Source organism: Pseudopipra pipra, chromosome 5 (assembly GCF_036250125.1).
Source record: "Pseudopipra pipra isolate bDixPip1 chromosome 5, bDixPip1.hap1, whole genome shotgun sequence".
NCBI classification, from domain to species: domain Eukaryota; kingdom Metazoa; phylum Chordata; class Aves; order Passeriformes; family Pipridae; genus Pseudopipra; species Pseudopipra pipra.
Window position 1 is genome coordinate 36109040 of NC_087553.1, and position 19739 is coordinate 36128778.

At 37.6% G+C, this 19739-nt stretch overlaps 1 protein-coding gene across 5 annotated transcripts in view; it reads right to left on the minus strand.

The window, feature by feature from the left end:
• The window catches only part of SYT1 (synaptotagmin 1), a 349423-nt gene that overhangs the window by 40156 nt on the left and 289528 nt on the right, over nt 1-19739 (minus strand). For all 5 annotated transcript variants that reach the window (XM_064655599.1, XM_064655598.1, XM_064655597.1 and 2 more), the window contains one exon: nt 12039-12156. In XM_064655599.1, coding sequence (XP_064511669.1) covers nt 12039-12156 — 118 coding nt within the window. The remainder of the gene's footprint in view (nt 1-12038; nt 12157-19739) is intronic.

Below are 19739 nucleotides of genomic sequence, written 5' to 3' on the forward strand. Positions count from 1 at the left end.
GACTGAAATGCTATGAGTTTCAGCAATGTCATCATTCTTTTCAATGTGCCAGACATGATCTTGACTAGCAAAATACACTTGTCAGCCCAGTAAGACCAGCAATGGTCCCAAAATAGTGCTTGTAACCAAGTCTGACCCAAAGATACTGTAATTAATTACGTGTCACACTTCAGAAACCCAGGTCAGTAACATAAAATTTGATCACTATTAATGAGGAATTGTCATGTATCGTATTCAGAAGCAACTTAGAGCTCTTCTCTCTGGTTACAGTATAACTTTATTAATATTTTAGACAAGAAGTCCAAGCTCCTCCACCTTCATCATCAAGCAGAGCACAAGAACACTATTTTGTCTATAGATGGCAGTGCTATCAATTTACTTAACACTCTGTTATCAAACACAACATAAACAGCCATAAACCACATACAGAACATGCACTTATACAATGCAGCTATCTCATTTAGTATGCCTGATTGCTATAAGTCAAATGAACAAAAAAAATCACAACATTCCCACAGGGTTCTTCACTTTTGAAGCCTACTTCATGGAAATTTAACTCAATTTCAGGAATATAATTGAACTAACAGTCTGTTGTCTCAGACAGGATGTCCCTGGCTTCATAGCATGCAGGCTGGACAGATGCCAAAGCAGATTTGATTGTAACTCAAAGTATTGGTGAAAAATGACTGGGCTGTTCTGAAAGCAAGATGCATGTGCTGGATGGGTCAGGCACTAACTGGTTGATGCCTGTCTTCCCTTCCATTTAACCTATCAGGATTCAAATACGCTGGAATTGTAAACAAAGAGAAAACACAGCAAACAGCAAGTAAACGAGAAAAGCCAAAGTGCTTATCCTCTGAATGCTCTGCATAAAGCAAACCTGTATACAAAGGCACAGCAACAGAATGCTTGGGGGACCATGCTCTTTGTTAAAGAAAGATGCCAGCAGCCAACAGAGACGAAACTTCATTTCTAAAATCAGGGTATAGCTTAGGTTATTCAGACTCAGCAGAGGAAGTAATGGAATGATTTGGATTATTGGAATTATTGGAGTAGCTATCTAGATTAAAAAAAAATTAATTTCCTTTATCCAGAGATCAGAAAGAAAGAAAAAAACCAGCACGTAGCAAGAAAATGAGAATAGATTTAAATACAAATCATCAAAGTATGTTTGTCACGCTTTTTTTTTTGTTTGAGTTCCCAAGGAAGCACAGTGTAGGTTACTCTTCTGTCTTCTTTGTGTGCAAGTACCAGCCTGGTGACTGACTAGCCCCTTTCCATGCCTTTTTAGTATATTGGCCAGGATCACTGGTATCTTAAGGACATTAAATTCCTAAAAGTTTTGTGAAAGTAGGCAGCCAGATGGAATACAGGAAGACTACTAAGTATCCCTATATAAGCTGAAAGCTCCAACATGGTCTCACCTCTTATTATTACACACCAGAATATACATTTGTGAAAGAGATACTATGGATGTTCAAACTGTGGAAAAAAGCTTCAAATGAAGCATGTATTTTATTAGATATAAGAATACCCAGTCACACTCCAAAATTTAAAGGAAATCATGCCTTATAATCCACTGCCCACAAAACTGTATTTTAAATTACCAGAGGACTACTGTTGGCCTTGGGCTTTTGCCAGCTCTTAATGCAATGGAACATTTAATCAGTGCAAAACCTACCTCAAGGCTGAAAAGTGATCAAGTCATATCCTCTGCTACCTCATGGAACCTTAAGATGAAGACCATAATACCTAGACTCCATAGCAATTGGTATTTTATAATATCACTGACATATTAGTTACACAAAGGAAAGTATGCACTGGTGTATGTGAAAGATGTGATTGTACGAATAATTTAATTTATAAGCAAATGATTGTCTGTGCTTTGTTGTGGATTCTCTTACACTACTCTATATTGTTGTGAGAAGAACTCAAACCTTGATCAAAGACATCAAAGCAATCAATGTTCAGATTAGACAAAAGCAACATCTATCTCATATTGAGTCTATTTCTTGACTAATTCATGTCAAAGAACTCAATCAGTAGGAATCATTCACTTGCTTTCCCACAGGGACTACCAGACAGAAAAACTGAGCAGAGCAGCAGATGTAAAGATTATTTTTGTCAAGTGCTAGTTTCCTGACCAGAATCCAGACAGTAACTTCCTGAAGTAGATGTTCCTTAGCAATGGGGTGCTACATATAGTCTCTGGGAAGGACTGAGCCAGTCCCTGACTTCCACCCTCCAGGAACCAGTTTGGTCCAATACCCTTTAAGCTTGCTTAGCCCCAGTGAAAGTGACTTTGAATAACAACAGCAGAAATCTGCCCCAGAAACACCTTTGCTCGCACAGCTTTCCAGATCCAGACCCCAAATACGTTATTTCTAAAGTAACATGCACTTGTTTTAAATTAAACATTTCCCCCCTTCTACTTTTTATCCATGAGGGAGCAGCCTGAATTAACTTAGCTTCCAAACAGCTGAAACAATTTGCAGCAGAAGACTTGCTTATGCTGTCATATCCTTACATAAGCATTTCTTCACATCCCACATAGTCAGGGCTCCTGAACTTAAAAAACCTGTTATGTTGCATGCTCTCATAATCACTACTTTTAGCACCCCTCAAATGTTGACAAGCATGTGATGGTTTGCTGACGGGAATCAACTGATACAGCCGAGTATTTCAACTCAGCTTCCTGGAACTTACTGCAGGAATGCATTCCCTCACAACAGTGTTGTGATGAGACTGGCCCTGGAGCCAGCTGTACTGCAAAGATTTCTGGAGAGGCTCAAAGAGAATTTAAGATGCTTTTTTCTCACTAGGGTTCAATCAGGACATTATCATATTCTCTCCACTGCAAAGGTGGATTTAACCTGCAGACCTGTATATGTAAAGTGTTCTGTGATACCACTGGGAATCTGAAGAAAAAGAGATCCTAAGAATTGGCCTTGATAGCTGAGATTAAACAGAACCCGTTACTTCTCTGACCTGAAACAGTTCATACAAAGATGCTGCTGAGCTGCAGAGATTATATTTGGATCCTGAAATCCTCATGTGACACTACTTACAGGACAGGAATTAAAATTTGTATTTGCCTACTATTAGATAATGCATAGCTTTTATTAGATCATGCATAGCTCTATAATGTCTATCTCTATCATTAATTGATTTTTGACAAACTGAAATCTGACAGAGATTATATTGTGACATAGTTCACAAAACCAGATCCTAGAAATCCTCCTTTCTGCCTTCAAAAAAAGAGGTAGAAAACAATGGAGCTTTGCAGTGGGGGGAATTCTTTATGACAGATTTCTTTTTAGGCCTGTTTGGTAAGAAAATCTCTAAATGTTACCCATTTCACACTGGTCAATTGCATTACATAACATTTGATCTTTGTAGTCAAATAAAGAAGTTTTATGTCTGTCATTGCACAGACTAGACAGATGCTATGTGATCTGAGCTTTATTAGTGGCTTTCCCTAACTAGAGTTTTACTGTTCAGTAATTATTTCATTAATATCTAATGTGATGGGATGCAGCAAGAAGCCCCTGCACAGAAATTACTTTGATTTAAACAGAGTAAAAAATGTTGCTATTTGTAAACTCGAAGACAGCTCAGCAGAAATGAATTCATGTGGGGAATGAGCAATAGCATATTCATCAAGAAGACAGAAAAAAGATAGTTTAATAAACACAAGAGGACTAGAGTTACTGCACTAACAATTATAAACCATTAGGAGTTGTTCCCTCCATACTACCAGTTTTACTATTGTCTTATGTTGGTGATAGATGTATCAGTTGAGAGGAACACAGCTGGCTCCATCTTATCAACAAGACTGGTGTAATGGAGGAAAAAACCACAGTTTTTAGTTTAAAATCAATCATATTGTTAAAGGAATTAAAAAAAATTACCAGATTCATCTTTAGCTTTCTAAAACAACTGTTTAGCACTTTAGCTATCTTAAAGAAATTAGATATCTAAATAAAGGTGTTCCTTGTGTAGATTCTTCACTCATACCCATGCTTATCTTCCCCTTCAACATATCTGAAAGTTTTACAGAAGTGCCACAAACACGTTAGTGATGATAAAGAAGATCCTTATTAAGGCAGGACTGCGTTGACTTTCACAGCTAATAAATAGAAGCACAAAAATGATAGCCAGGAAGGAAACACAGATAATTCTCACCTCTACCACACATGAATTTCTTTACAGGGGAAAAGTGGCATTTCTGAGCTTTGCTTTTCTATCCTGTTGGTAGCTAATCTGCAACTAATCAACCTTGCCCCCTGTCCCATTACTGACTCAAACAGAACAAGGTGGGACTAAGGTAGCGTGGCCTGTGCTGAAGGGGAAAGAACAGGGCTCAAATGCTGGCTTTTCTATCTCATCGATAGCATCATGGAAGTAAAGTGAAAGTGAGGGATAAAATATTTGGAAAGAGAATCCCACTGAGATTCATATCACTCTACTGAGACAGACAAAAGGCACAATGAGAAAAACTGAACGTTGGCATCTCACAACTGAATGTTGGAATCTCAGTCAGCAACAAGATTATATTTCTCTTCTGTTACCTCAAGGTGGGTAATGGGACTTTTATGGGGAACTGCATCAACAGAAGAGAGGGCAGGACTTGAGTTTCACCTTTAGTTAGAATGGTTTTGGAAAATAAATTTTGGAATTGGCAAGAGGAAAACTTCCTTTTCATTTTTACTGAATAGCATCTTGCAGCTGCCAGTGGAAAGCTTCACTTGCCAAATGTGTGAACAGATTTGAACAACTGTCACCCATAAAGAATATATGTAAAGTAATGATACCAAGAAAGAACTAGAAACAACTGTTTTCTTATCTGTCTCCTTACGCTGAAGTATGTGCTTTTTTTGTTGTCACAGACATTTTCAGCACAGTGTACTAGAGGAAATGTGCAGTTCCCTTCTTAGCATACAACCCTTGCTTCTTTTAGGAATAATTCAGGATCAAGAGTCTAATTTCTGAAATGTTTCTTTCCACTGAGACGTGCACAAAAGGAGTTACACATTGGAAACAGAGTCAGAAGGTCTATAACAAGTAACCACATAAAGATTTAGCCAAAACTAATTATCTTTCTACCCAGATGGGATTAAACAAACAAAAGATGCATGTGGGATTTAAAGTAATGTAAAAACTTGATTTTAAAATTATTTCTATTTCTTCAGACAGTCCCACGAATTTCATCAAACCTCAACTGCACTAACAGTGTAATAAAATGCTCATCATGCTGTCTTAAAAACTGCATGATTTTACAGTCGTGAAAAGGAAATAGCCTCATTTATACTTTCCTTACTTTCTGTGCACATTTAAGCACTTATCTAAACTGTATTTATAGAGATGAAAAAAGTACATTTTCTTTTTGAATTCACTTTTTTTTTTCTTTAAGGCCATTAAAAAAATGATATAGGCTGCAATTTTCAGAGAGTAAAAAAATAAATTAAACTTACTTGTAAGAGAACTGACTAATTTCCCTAAGGACTCCAGACTATCTACAATATTTCTACATCCATTTTACAGCCACTCACATTGCTATGGAATTCTTGAGGAACTTGAAAACCTAAAGCATTAATTACTTATAAGAAAATGAGATGGTTAACACATACATTTTCACATTTGCTTTGGGACTGCATGATCTAATAAAAACTTACTATAATTTAATCAGGGAGAAACATACATAAAAACACATGCAAAATTCATTATTTAGATGTGGCTATTCAAATAAAAGAATAAGAATTCTTTCTGCTCTTTGTTTTGGGGAAGGGAAGGTGGGGAGATATCAATAGAAATGACAGAAAATGGTGACTTGGCAGGCAGAGTCCAACCAGCTGGGTGCTGACCACCTGGACCTTTGGTCAGTGTCTACAATTAAGGAGATGTACACATGAAATAACCTTTCCTTTCTCAAATCAGGAAGCTGTTCATATAGCTCTTGAGCCAAGGTACTTTTTCAGCACAGTGATTGTCCTAAGGTTTCTCAGAGCAATGCCTACAGGTTTTGTACAACTTAATTGGCTATCAGCAGGCATGGTCTCTTTTTCCTCATTTTAAGCACAGGAGAACAAAAACAGCAATTTGACTCTCTTTCCTTGTACGAATCACCAAATTTGATGGTTCATCTAATACAAAACATTGTTGAGTGCAATAGCCTGTAGCATATGATTCAGTGGAAACTGTGTACTCACTACAAAATGGACAATTACCTGACAATTTCCTCATAAGTCTTTCCAAAATATCCTGGAATACGAGAGTCTATGTATCCTTTAACATGGCTTCTACAATGAATACACTGTTGTCTGGAATATAGTCTGTAATACCTTATTTATCTATTGAAAGAGGACTATTTCAGACGACCCCCCACTCACTGCCCAGTCTTAAGGAAATGTCACCAACAAGGATGTTCTTTCAGGCAGGAGTGATGGAGATTTAGTGACTGATGCCCTCACCACTGTAGGAGCCCGCAGTGTATTTACTGCAATGGTGTGAGACCACTTTGCAAGCATTAGAGAGATGTATTGCTGCAGCCACCTACTGTTGGAAGTTCTGCCAGCGCAGAAGTAAAGAGATTGAGATATTACATGATGTAGAAATTCTCACAATAAGTAGAGATTTTAAAATATTTGTTGGCACTGATTTCTGTTGGATTCCTTGGGATTAGGCTAATTGCAAATGCAGCTATTGTGGTGGTGGTGTTTGTTTGGTTTTTTTTACTTTTGTCTTTTAATATGGCTGTTTTCTTTTCCCTTAATACTCACTGAGTTATGCTTACAATATGGCTTACAGCAAGACCATGGCACTAACGGTGTATTTCTCTTCCCGTAATATTGCATTTGTGTTAGCCAGCTTTTAAGGTTTCTTATGTTTTAATGAAGTTATTAAAGTGAATGCTCTGACTGCATAATTCATGAGCATTCACTCTGTCTTCAAAGAGCTGGTCTCTAAATAATTTTTTTTTTTCAATTCTTTTCTAAGACATCCAACCAAGCCTTTTGAATTTGAATGCAATATTTAAAATTGTAGAAAACTAGCTGTATTTCTGCTAGAGTACCATTTGGTCCCCAGAGATGGTTCTGAGTTACAGTATTTGCTCGGCAGATACAAAGAGGTGCTGTGTGTTTTCTATTTATAGCTCATAAATATTGAGATTAGCTTTCACACATAATGGGCCTGATTATGGCTGCTTTCTCTCCACAACTGTATCTGCAGCTTTCTGTAAAAGGAAAAGCACATGGATCCAATGACAATCCTCTTCTTGTAGTTCTTCCTAAGCATTAATTTGAAATAAATAGTACAATTTAGGGTCTGCTGTAATATCTGTTACCTGGAAACAGTTCCTAAGGCAATACCTTAGCCCATGCCAGCTAGGGCATCTCCTCCCCATTGAAACTCTAGGTCTGACTGGGAGGAGTGATGAGAGGCAGCAGTGGGGAGGATATAAGAGGGAGGTATATTGCTTGCTTCTAGGAGACATTCCTGGTAAACAGATTCACTGAAAGTGAAGCATACTAAAAGAATACGAAGAGAGCAAATTAGCTTTCAAATATTTTTAGAAGAATAAGCCATACTGAAATTAATCCTGAAAAGACGATGTGTTAAGGTTTACACTTATTGTCAGCTACTAAAAGATGACTTCTTGATACAAACCAGGCTTTCACCAGAAATACACAGAGCCACTGAAGTTCTTAAAAAAAACAAACCAAAACCAAAAAAGGCACTTAAGCTGAATGGCCTGAGTGGCTAAACACCCATAATAACAGTCTGTTCAAGAGCCAGCCTCAGCCTCTTCTGAAGGTTCAGAGGGAAAATGCTTTTCAATTTATTCAGGTAGTTTATTTCAAAGATTGGTTTAATCAAAGCAGGGAAAGCTGATGGAAGTTGAAATGAAAGTTTTTCTTTTATGTTAGGAACAAAACTGAATGGCTATGACTAAATACATGGAAACCTACAGAACTGCCTGCACAAATGTATACATATATATTTGGAATTTTCCTGTGTAATAAAAAGAAGCACCATATTTATCACACAGGCCACATTTAGGTAACAGTGAGATGTGCTGAGGGTTGAGCAATCAATTTTTCTTTGAAAAATAAGTTAATACAAAATAGGATTAAAATGAATTTAGATAGAAGTTTTATATTCATTTAAATCTGTATCTGAAATCAGTATAACTTTGATTTAAATTTATATCTCATAGGGGAGCTGCAGACAGGTTGTGTCTTTCTGGAGCAGAAGGGATTGTAAACCTGAATAAAGCACATAACTAACAGACAACCTTTGCAAACTGAACGGTATTGGTAAGCTGCATTGTGCCCTCATTGATGAATTAGCTGGATTATGTCTCTATGGCCTGTTTGGAGAGATTAAACTGCAAACTGGTTTTGAAATATTCCAATTCTGCAAATGAAATAAATGAAATAAAAAACAAAATAAAACTAAGAGAGTAACTTAGGAGTCTAAGCTCCCTGTAAGACCTAAACTTCTAGGTCTTGTAGACATTTTGGGTGAACAATGCTTATAAAGCCACCCAAGATCACCAAATTCAGATAAATAAAAATAATCTCTTTATAGCTTAAATTCCTACCTATCACCTGCCAGATGTCAGATTCATTAAAAATGCATTCAAATATAATTCAAATAATTAAAATACCATTCTAGAATGTGCAAAATTGCTTCCCAGAGGCCCATGCTCACCAGAAGTAATAATTTTCACTTGTCATGGTGACTTGATGAGCTCAGGCTAAATAGTTCCAGTGTTTGAGCCAAGGCTTGCTCTAGTCACAGCCTGATGTTGCAATTAAGTTTAAGACCTGGGAGTATTTTGCTCAGATGGGGGGTATGGTTTTGTTACAAGAAGTGTAATGAATTTGATGATTAGTTTGTTGTCTTTTATTGTCTGTTTCCACAGCAATTTATGCTTGGCTTTTGACTGCTAATAAAAATTATGGAAAAGTTTGAAATGATGGTGATAAAAGTTTTTATAGAGGTGTCTTTTTTTTTTTTCCCCCAGCTCCAGTAACCATTAAATATCGTATAGATGCTGACTAGGAAGAAACCCTGTAGAAATGCTAGGAAAGGTGCTTTGATCTTTCTCTTGCTCTGGATAATGTAATGCTTTTGTAATGGGGCTCTCTATCTGTACAATGTAAATATACATGTTAAAAATATCAAGCATGTATTTAAGCCCAACTGACCACAATTACGGATATAATAAATTTCTAAATAGAGGTTCAGATGACTATGGAGCCTCAGTGACTGGTTCTTTCTGTTGGGACTAAAGATAACATAAATGCTAAAACCTCCCACATCATTGAGGTGCAAAGGTATAGCAGATATTTACTAGCAACAGTAATTCTCAAGATGCAGAGAGAAGCAGCCAGAAGGAAACCACAAAGTTGTCCACCACTGTGCTGTGAATGCTTGGCAGCAGTATGTCAGACCTCCTGCAGGAGCCTGGGCTTTGCTCCTTCTCTCTGTGAGGCAGGGAAACTCCCCAGAGAGGCATAAAGGCTGGGAGCAAGAGAAAGCAGAGCCCTTACCTGCCTTCTGCTTTTCCAGCATCTTCTCAAAAGTAGGAGAAAATAATAAAAACACATATTCCAAACTCAAAAAGATATTTTTTGCCTATTTTTGACAAACTTCTAAGATTTTTTCCCCCATCTCTGTCAACTACATGATTTCCACCTCTTGCTAATGGCTTTCCCTTGGTGACAGTTAAGTGCTGTAACATTCAGGTAACATTCAGTTTGAGATCACATTTGATTGTTAACATTTTCCCACCTCCACCGCCATGCAAAACTTTCAGTTTTGCAAAATGAAAAGCCATTTTATTATCTAGAGAAAATAACAAAACTAGTGGGAAAGCATTTGCTAATTGAGATGAAATCCTGTCACCTTCATTACTACTTAGAAAGTACGTTTAGTGTGAATAATGGCAACAGAATCTCAGCTTGATTTCCAAAGTTGTTTCTGCATAATTTATTCAAAAGATAAATTCCCTAATGAAATATACTGGATCTACTTTAAACCAACATAATTTCATCTATAATTACTGCCTCAGGAATACTGTACTAACTGCCATTTATCACTGTCAGTGACTTCTGAATTCCTGCTACAACCACGGTATCCCATTGGGTTTGTTTGTCTCCAAGAGAACACAATGTTTCTAGTTTGGCACGGCCCTAAAAAGGAGAACAAAACCTGTCACTCCCTCGAAATATATTGAAATGTCCTCTCTGTGCATTCAGTAGAATGCATATAATGCATATAATGCATTGTATTGGAAATAACTATGAGGAAATGAATGGGGCTGAACCACGTAGAGAAGAGTAAGCCCCGTTCATTTCCTCATAGTTATTTCCAACACAATGCATTATATTTTTCATCTGAAGTTTCTAGAAACTCTTCAGTTCATTAGTGCTTCCCCAGCCCCTCTCTTTTGTTTCTTGAAAGGTGAGTACCCATTATCCATCACATTTCTTGCAAAGTTTGGAAAAGAATATAGATGCTCTGGCTCTCAGAGCTATACTTCAGTCAAAACCCCCACACTTTGTCATTATGAGAATCTAATCTTTCGTTAGGAAACCATTAGGAAGTAAATGTGCTTAAGAACATTAATTTGCAATTTGTTCAGAATGAGTGTTAAGGAAACTATTAGTGGTGAGTCCTAATCCAGTGTCCATTTTGGACAAGAGCTAGACTTTACCGAGGTAATGACTACAACAGCATTTGGATGTCTTTTACTTTACATCTGTTGCTCTGCAGCGGATGAATTTAGAAGCAAGTAACACAAGAAGATAACTGGTTACTGATAAAACACTTTGTTTTCCCTCACTTTGTGAAGGCCCTCCAGTTATGGTTCATCAAAAATGGTAAATAAAACCTTCAGGTTTGCTTTTAGTAAGTTCCCATTTCTCCATTTATTTTGCATATAACTCTTACCTTGGTCTAAGATTATAAGAAAAATAAAAGCAAACCACTTTTTTCTTGTCACTTGCTAAATCGAAATCAGCAATTACATCATCTGTGTACTAGTGGCAGCTGTAAAAATTTTCAGTTCTAGAACTGTACTGGAAATAGCATCATTCTCAATGGTGGGCAGAAACTGTTTCTTCTAAACAGAGGGTACACAAAGTAAGATTTTCTGGGAAAGACCTCACCTTATAAAGCATTTTGTTATTGAATTCGGTCTCAATTAATTGGCAATTTAGACAGTAATTTGTGTCCAAATTCCAGATGTACCAGAGAACAGAAACCTGCACGGAGGTCCACCAGGTCCCTGGGACACAGCCCTGATGCCACCTGTGCTGACTGCACCCTGTTCCTTATAGATGGCAAACATCATGTCGCTCACGGTGTGTACAGCCTTACCACACGGAAAGAATACGAGGACTATTTGCAGGTACTGAGCATGTTGGATATATCAGCCTCACTGACTACCCCACATGCAAGACTGTCATTTTGATTTCTGATGTGCATGCAGATACAGTGCACTCCTAACTCAGTGCATGAAAACAATTGCAACGGAGCCCTTCAAATGTAGAAACAATTTTCCTAGCACCTAAAACAGCAGTCAGCATGGTGACCTGTGGCGAGTTCCTCCATTATGTATTATCAGTAACATTGCAGGGAAATGCTCACATTTTGTGAGATTAAACAGACAATAGGAATTGTAGTCAGATTTTTTTCTCTTGCCTGAATAGTCCGTATTTATCTCCAGGCAACAGGAGAGAAGAAAAGTACAGAGAGCTTGCACTGTCATCTGATCATTTAACTCTTCAGACCTTGTCTTGGAATGGAATGCAATGTATTCTGATATTCTTTTTCTTTTTAAGCTAGAATGAGTTCTGATATACTCAACCATGCCCTAACTTTCAAGGAAACACAAACCACAGTTTTCAGACAGATAAAAAGAGTCCTTACCTTCTTAACCAACAGATAGATCTCCAATAGAAACTTAGTTCATTTTCTGCCTTTACAAGCCTGCAAAATCTACAAGTGGATTTTCACACACATACCTGATAGTCCACCGACATCCATCTTCTTCAGGTTCTTTGCCTCCAGAATGACAACAGTCAGTTTGCCAGCAGTAGGCACATAACGGAGGGAGAAGCAGATATCACCCAGCTTTTCTTGCTGTGAAAGCAAACAAGACACAATGTAATATTTTATTCATTTTTTGTACCTTTTAAAAATGCAATTTTGAAAGCCCCATAGAAAATTAACAGGATTACATCTCCAACTCATACTGTTAAAGAAAACAATCAAATGAACAATATTGAGATGTCTACCACGGATTGTCCAGATTAAATCCTTGATAACCTCAAGTCCGTTGTAGCAACTATTCTGTATGGAAACAAAGGAAGTTAGGTGCTGGCTGCAAAGTAAGTAATACTGCTCAGCATTTCACCTCTGACAATCAGGGTTCCACAAATACTGTTGTTCTTTAAATCAAGTCAGGATTGTTTTGTTTTCCCCAGGTTGTTTTTCAATGGAAATCAACTAACACAACTACTAGGCTGTTTCCCATGAAACAGTAACATGGGTCTCTCATCCCACTTTGTCAAAAAAGCAAAAAGTATAAAAAACCACAAAGCACAAAATATTCAGTATAAAAAAATACTTGTCTCCTATCTGCTATAAAAGAAAAAAAGGCAGATATAGACCACAAAAGGACACAGTACATCCCTCCTTTCATAAGGAATGGCTGGAAGGATTTGGTTTTGCTTTGCAGCCTATCCTCTGGGATCCTGCCAAATCCAGCCTTTTACTATTTTATGTATTTTCATTGCTTAGTACCTTCCTAGCAGTCCTGGCAAAGAGAGAAAGGCTGAAGTATATTCAGAATTACAGGAACTTTGTTTCAAAAGGAAGAATAAGAGATATGAACTTGCAGATACCAGAAAGAGGGGGGGGGGGGGAGGGAGGAGAGGAGGAGAATTCTGCTTAGAAATTATCACTACCATGATCCAAGATGCTTTCCTCCTTCCCTTCAAGCCCAACTGTATCTCTACGAGGCTAACAAGGCTGCTTTTGAGACAAGAAGGATTAGATTACACTGAACAGTCCAATAAAGAATTTCAGACAGCAATGTTTCTCTTTCAAAGGCAGTAGTTCTTATGGCATGTCTACTTTCACAATTTATTCTGACACTGGAGTATAAAATACATTTCTATGACTACATCTCGTTGGTTCCAGTATTTCCTTAGAATAAATTTGAAGGTTGTTTGTTGAAATTTCAGGGGGTGTATAAAAGCTTTTCGTTTAGACACCAGGTAAGTATTTGCAGGAATTATGCACCATTTCCCTGTACGACAAATGCAAGAATAATATGGCAATTTACCTGGTTCAAAGAGCCAAGGGGAAAGAGGCAAAGTCAGAACCTTACCTAAAAAGCTGGAGGACACTATGGAAAGCAAATGGCTCACAATGGATGTAGTGGGTATTTTCTAGGGAATAGACAGTCCATGTGCAAAGGACTTTACTTAAAAAAAGAGACAGACTCTAAACTGATTATTACAAGTTGGGACCGAAACTCAGGGATTGCAATAGATAGTTCCCTGCCAGGCATCAGCTCAGTGATCACCAGGGGTGAGGAAACATACAGAAAAAACACACTTATCTGTAGTTAAAAAATGCTCAGACAGGACACAACAAAATGGCTCATGATGTTAAACATGTCTATTATATAAAAACGCTGTCAGAATGGATGTGTGCCAGTATTTTGAAAACTTACAGTGCCCTACCCACCTCAAAAAGGATACATTAGAATTGGGAAAGATTACAAAAAAACCCAGCAGGAATGATCAAAGATATGACACAGTTTCGGCAAAAGGAATAGGTAAGTAGATTAGGACTCTTTAGGTTGTAAAGTGGGTAGCTGGGGAGCACTATCTAGCCCAGAAGGGCTAGAATGACATTACTGCCTTGCTCAAAAGACCTGATACAAATATCATAAAATTTACATTTTTAGCTCATATCTAGAATAACCTCTTTCACAACATGGACTACGCTGCTATGGAATAATTTAGTATTCCTCCCTGACTTCATATACTGTCATAAATCCCAGCACAGATTCAGATTATGAAAATACAGACTTCAGCCATGCAATCTGCATAGTTCATGACTGGCTTGAACTCAGCTTGCAGTGGCACGGTGACAGCAAAACACACTCCTGTTCACCTGACATTTGGTGAAGTTGATCTATCACTTGCAGGTTGCTCAGAATGGAAGAAATCAATTGCTTATTGATCTGTGTTATCATGATCACAGCTCACCAGCTGCTCTGTGTTTTCTGTGGTCGCTGCTTTATTATATGGTAGTCTTGGTTTAAATTCACCTGGTTGATTCATGGGGCTCTGAGTGAGACTGAAACACAGTATGTATGAAAGCTCCTTTTAGTAGCCCCATCTTGGAGGCCTCTGTACTCTCACACCACCCAATATTCAAGGGTTCTGTCCTTACCGGTAGATTCTCTAGGTGGAGCTTTAGTTGTAGCAGCATGGGAACTTGTATTCCCTTTTAAATCGATACCATGCTTCTAATTGTTCCTTTGAGTGGATATTTTAAAATTTTTCTTTTTGGTTTTTGTTTGTTTGACTGTGTTTAGTAGCATAAAATGATGTTAGGATTATTTTTTCTGATGTGAGGGCTTCAGCAGAGGCTGGAGAAGGTACTTTACACACAGTTATTGCCACGGAGACCATCACCTCTCACCAGCCTTTCTCCATCTGTAATCATGTTATGCTTCTCTGCAAATACTGCAATTGTCTACACAGAAGAGTAATTTTGAGAGAGAGTTTAATGTCTTTTTAGTATCTTCTAATGGAATTTTAGCTGCAGGAAGCGCAGAGAAAAAGCCAGCCTCATGTAAACAGCCAGTTTTCCATAGATCACCAGCAAACCATGGGAAATTATTTTTTTAATTTAAAAAGTATTTGTCAGGCGAAATACTGCAAGTGGCAGCACTGCAATGAAGCAACAAATAGCAATCACTAGAGGTGTGGTTTGCAGGAGATAATTACAAACCCCTGCAGGGCTACATGCTACAGATGAGTGCTGCTGGTATGGTGATTATCCCATGGAGGTGCCTTATTGTTATTATTAATTTCTTTCAGCCCTATATATAAATAATTTATATTAGTAAATTACTTTGATCTCTGATGGAAACTGTAAGTTAATGTTAGAAACTTCCAGCTGGGAGGTTCATAGACATTAACCTATTCATGTATAATGCCTAAACACCAATCAAAAGATTCTCTCCAGCTAAGGACTTCATAACTTCATTACATTTAAAGAGGATCCAATGGAGCAGAACATAAATGACACAGACAGTGCTGTTAACACTTCTTCAGCTTAGGAAAGGCTATTTGAAGTCCTGTTGAGAACCTGGACTTTTTAGAGATGATTCTTAAGTGGTTCCTACCTGTTCAGTGTTTCTTCTATTTGTCAGTAGTAATTTTTGCCTTGACAGTATACTCTCCTAATGAGCTACAGAGAAAAAATGCTATTATGTAGATTACTCTCGTTTTTACTGCAGAATGTCTAACAGAGATATCTATCTTATTAATATAAACATTCTCCACATCTTTGTGGAAGATATTATGAGAAGTTGATGCTTGCAGCTCTCTTGGTAAAACAATACCAAAAAACCAAGCCACAGCACCATATGCTTTTCCTAATTGGATCTATGACTCCAAAACAATCCGTATAGGAAGGACACAAACAGAGTGAAGGGGGTTTCCAACTTTAGTACCCAATTTTGATTGTGAATATTTGCATAAGCCTGAGAGAAACACAATATGATGTGGTTTATGGACAAAGACTCAAAATAATACCATCTTACCCTAATAAATATTTACAATGGAAGCTCATAATGTTCACTGTATAGTTTTCACAGCAACTAAAATGCTTTAAAACCCTGTAAAGATAAATACATGGTTAAAGAAGAAAGCAGAAAATTTCAAACTTGCAATAGGTATAATCAGTAAAGAAAGAATCTTTTTCTTCTATGCTGGCAAATCAGGGCACAGATGAGCCCACAATATGAAGATGATTCTGCCACAATTAGGCAAAGGAGTGGGAAGGGACTAAGAGGCTCTTAAAACTCAGTTTGCAGAAGCAGGCTAGAAATAGCAGGGGAAGATAAGGAAGAACTGCAAAGAGAAAGAAAAGCTGAAGCTAACGTGTCAGCCCATTATTACAGCACTTTTGGAGACTATCACATGAATATGTATACATGCCAAGTATCACTGTACCCCAAAGTCTTGGCACTACTTTTGGGATAAAGTATTGACACCAAATAGGAGAGGCAGAGACCTCCTGACCTTTTCATTCAAAAGGCTGATTGCAGAAGTAGCTATTCCAGACTCACAAAATGTTATCTAGAAGTCCAGTCAATATAAACTTAAGGCCTTTAACAACTAAACCATTAATCTGACAATCCTTTGCTGTCTAAAATGAATACAGAAGCCATGTTGGCAGTAAATAGGTGCTAAAAGCCTCTGGAGAGAAGGCAGAACCCTCTTTCTGATTGTACCTACTGCACTTTTGAAGAAAATATTTTAAAACCATATGAAAATGTGAACAATCAAGTGTCCTACTGCATGGTTCCTTATTCAAGGATCAGTCTTTATTTTGGGAATAACCCATTTGTCTTACAAAACAGAAGTACAGAATGTCTGTGATCAAAAGTCTCTCCTGTTTGCTTTTACTTTTTCTTTCAGTAGTGTCTTCATAGATGATACCCTCTTCAAATTTACAAAATTGGCCATAAAAGGAAGCTCCTGATAATGTAAACTGTTCGGTTACAAGCCATGTAACAAGTAAATTAAGCAGCAAAGTGAAATAGGTTACAGGAAGAAACAGAGAGTTCTTGAGGCAGGGTCTAGAGAGCTCATTTTGGATCCTGTAAAAAAGGGACTAGCAGGGAAAACAGACTAAAGAAGAGATGTAAAGGAGACTGACACTAGGGGAACAGAGAACAGAAATAGAAGCAAAAGTCCATGAGGAAAGTTTTAAAGGGAGAAGTTCTAGGGCAGACAGGGAATAATCTTTCAAATGAAATGAATTTCTTAAAGGCATTGGGAGGTGATATCTGTAGACATACAGTCATGCTTTAAAGTAGGAGTGAGGAAGAGCCCCAAAAATGGTTTAATTGGATTATTTCTTTTGACAGATTTCCCTACTACAGTCCTACTCTCTGACTTTTTCGTGATACAACTTCTGTATGCTAGCACTACTGTTTACCCTTTCCTATAGGGAACAGACTTAGCAAGATCTTTCTCTGGAACAATAACAACAACAAAAAAATCTACTTTTTTTTCTTCTCCCCCAGTCCTCCTCCAAACAGCACTACTTGACACAGAAATTCATGATAAATCTCTGTCCTTTTATTGCAATATATATATATAAGTAATAGATTGCATTTCTTTAAACTGCCATAACTACGTAATATTCTCCAACAAAATGGTAAATTGGACTTGAAAGCAAGTGGGCAATAATCTGAACCAGCCAATGTTATTAAAAAATTAACGAGCTAGATTTTGTCAGCTTCCTCCTTTTAGTCCTCTCATAACATTTTTAACTGTTTAGAGAAAGCACTTCGATTACTGCTTTCTACAAAGCAGAGGAAATGGAAAGAGAAAACACTGTTATTAGTAGTAGAAAATGACACTTCACGGTCATCAGTTTAAAAGCATTACAATCAGCTGCTTCTTGAAAAATGAGAAATGTTGTGGCCAAAGGCAGTTGAAATCAAAGATTAGCAGAAACACACTCTTTGATTTCCAGACAAAAGACCATGCTACCAAACATATCAAGTTCTTAAGTAAACAAGAAGAAAATTAATTTCTTAAATAAATGAGAAAGGGTTGGAATGAATTAAAATAACCATACATGGCTGAACATCACAGTCTGGTTTCCTGTAACTCTTTGCCTACTCCCAAATGCTTGCAGCTGGCTGCTCTGCTTTAGTGATTGCATCTCCCTCTATATTGCCACTTGGCTTCTCCTGAGCTCCTGTCTGATCATATTTCTAAATGTCACTCACATCTACGCAGGCCAGTGCACAAAACAAAATTAATTTAGCTGAATGGCACATTAATATTATTACTTTTGACAGCATGGAAAACTTATTAAATACAGGATGTCATAAGGCTAGTCTTCTAGTGAGTAGTCTAAGTACAACATTGAAAGGAAATGTAATACATCTGAAAGATTTTTTTTTGGCTTATCAGACATTGTGAGAAGTCAAATCATGACGCTTTCCCATAATTATTAGAATATTATATATACACTGCCGTCACTCTACAGAAAGTTGCTGTCCTCCTGCGATAGGGTATAGGAAGCCACAATACAGTACCCTTGCTTGACTTGAAAACATCTCCAGTAGTAAGTATGAGCATCTTAATGCTCAGTTAATGTAGTATCTACTATCGAGTGTTTTAGTTTCCAGAAGTGATTGAATTCAGAGCCTTAGATTATGGATTGGAATTACAGCATACAGGATCAGTAGACAGCAGAGAACTGTAATTAAGAATCAAATCAATTAGCAATTTCTTACTTTTAAGATGTAGGGCTGGATGTGATAGTGTGCTAAAAAACTGGCATGAACAGAGTCCTTGCTACGATGACCATAAATTATTGACTAATGAAATACAGAACAAACAGATTTAAACAAGTAGGTGGGAATGATCAGTATGATGGAACAAGTAATCACCTATGGCTGCTGGTAAATACTGCTGAAATTCAACAGCCCCAAGGAAAGACTATCAGGCAAAACCAGTGCCTCCATTACTGAAGCCATACAATATATTTCTATTTGTTCTGCAAGAACTACAAAGAATTCAGTGGAATTTATGGATTATCTTCACAGCCAGCCATCTTCTTCCCTTTTCTGAAACTGTAACAAACTACTAAGACATAAAGACCTTGCACCTCGTACTAATTCCAGCTGTGTTATAAATAAATGGTTCTTTTCGCAGTGTTCCTACAGCTTGATTCACTCAGCTCCTGTTGATTTATGTCCTGTTTTTTCTCATCTCCTGCTTGCTGTAACACCAGTTCAGCTTTCAAGTTCTTCCATAATAACCCCTAGTAGTACCTTCTGCTTCCTTCCATGACCTCAATCGCAAATCCCACAAAATACATCAGCCTCCTGCAAAATCTCCTAAAATTGCACACCGGCCAAGAGGCAGTATGTAAAGTCATTGTTTTAAAACTGGAAACTTTCAACCTAGTTAGAGGTAGGCCAAACAGACCATGTGATGACCTGCCATGTGCTCAAGGGTTTCCCTGAACAAGGCAAGAATCTGAGTATCTATCCTCTTTAAGGCATCGCATTCCTTTACATTTACAGGAACCTTCTTATCATGCTCTCCAGCTTCCAGGGCAGCATGCAACACAATTTTGTGCCAAAAGAAGCCTGTGTCTTTATTTTCACACAAAAACAACTCAGCCACACGGACAAACAAGGATCTTCACTGTACAGCAGCCACAGCAGTGACCCGAAAGGGCTGCAAACCAGGGGACTGCACAGCAAGATGAAAAGGAACTGTGTTTGCTAATGGGAAAACAAGACACTAAAACAGCTGGTCTAAGTTAACAGCTGATAGGTGAAAACCCATAATAAGACAGTTCTCTGCCTGTAATTTATCAAGGTGAAGACGATTTTCCTTCATGTATAATTTCACTCAAGTCAATGTCATCTTTTTTTTTTT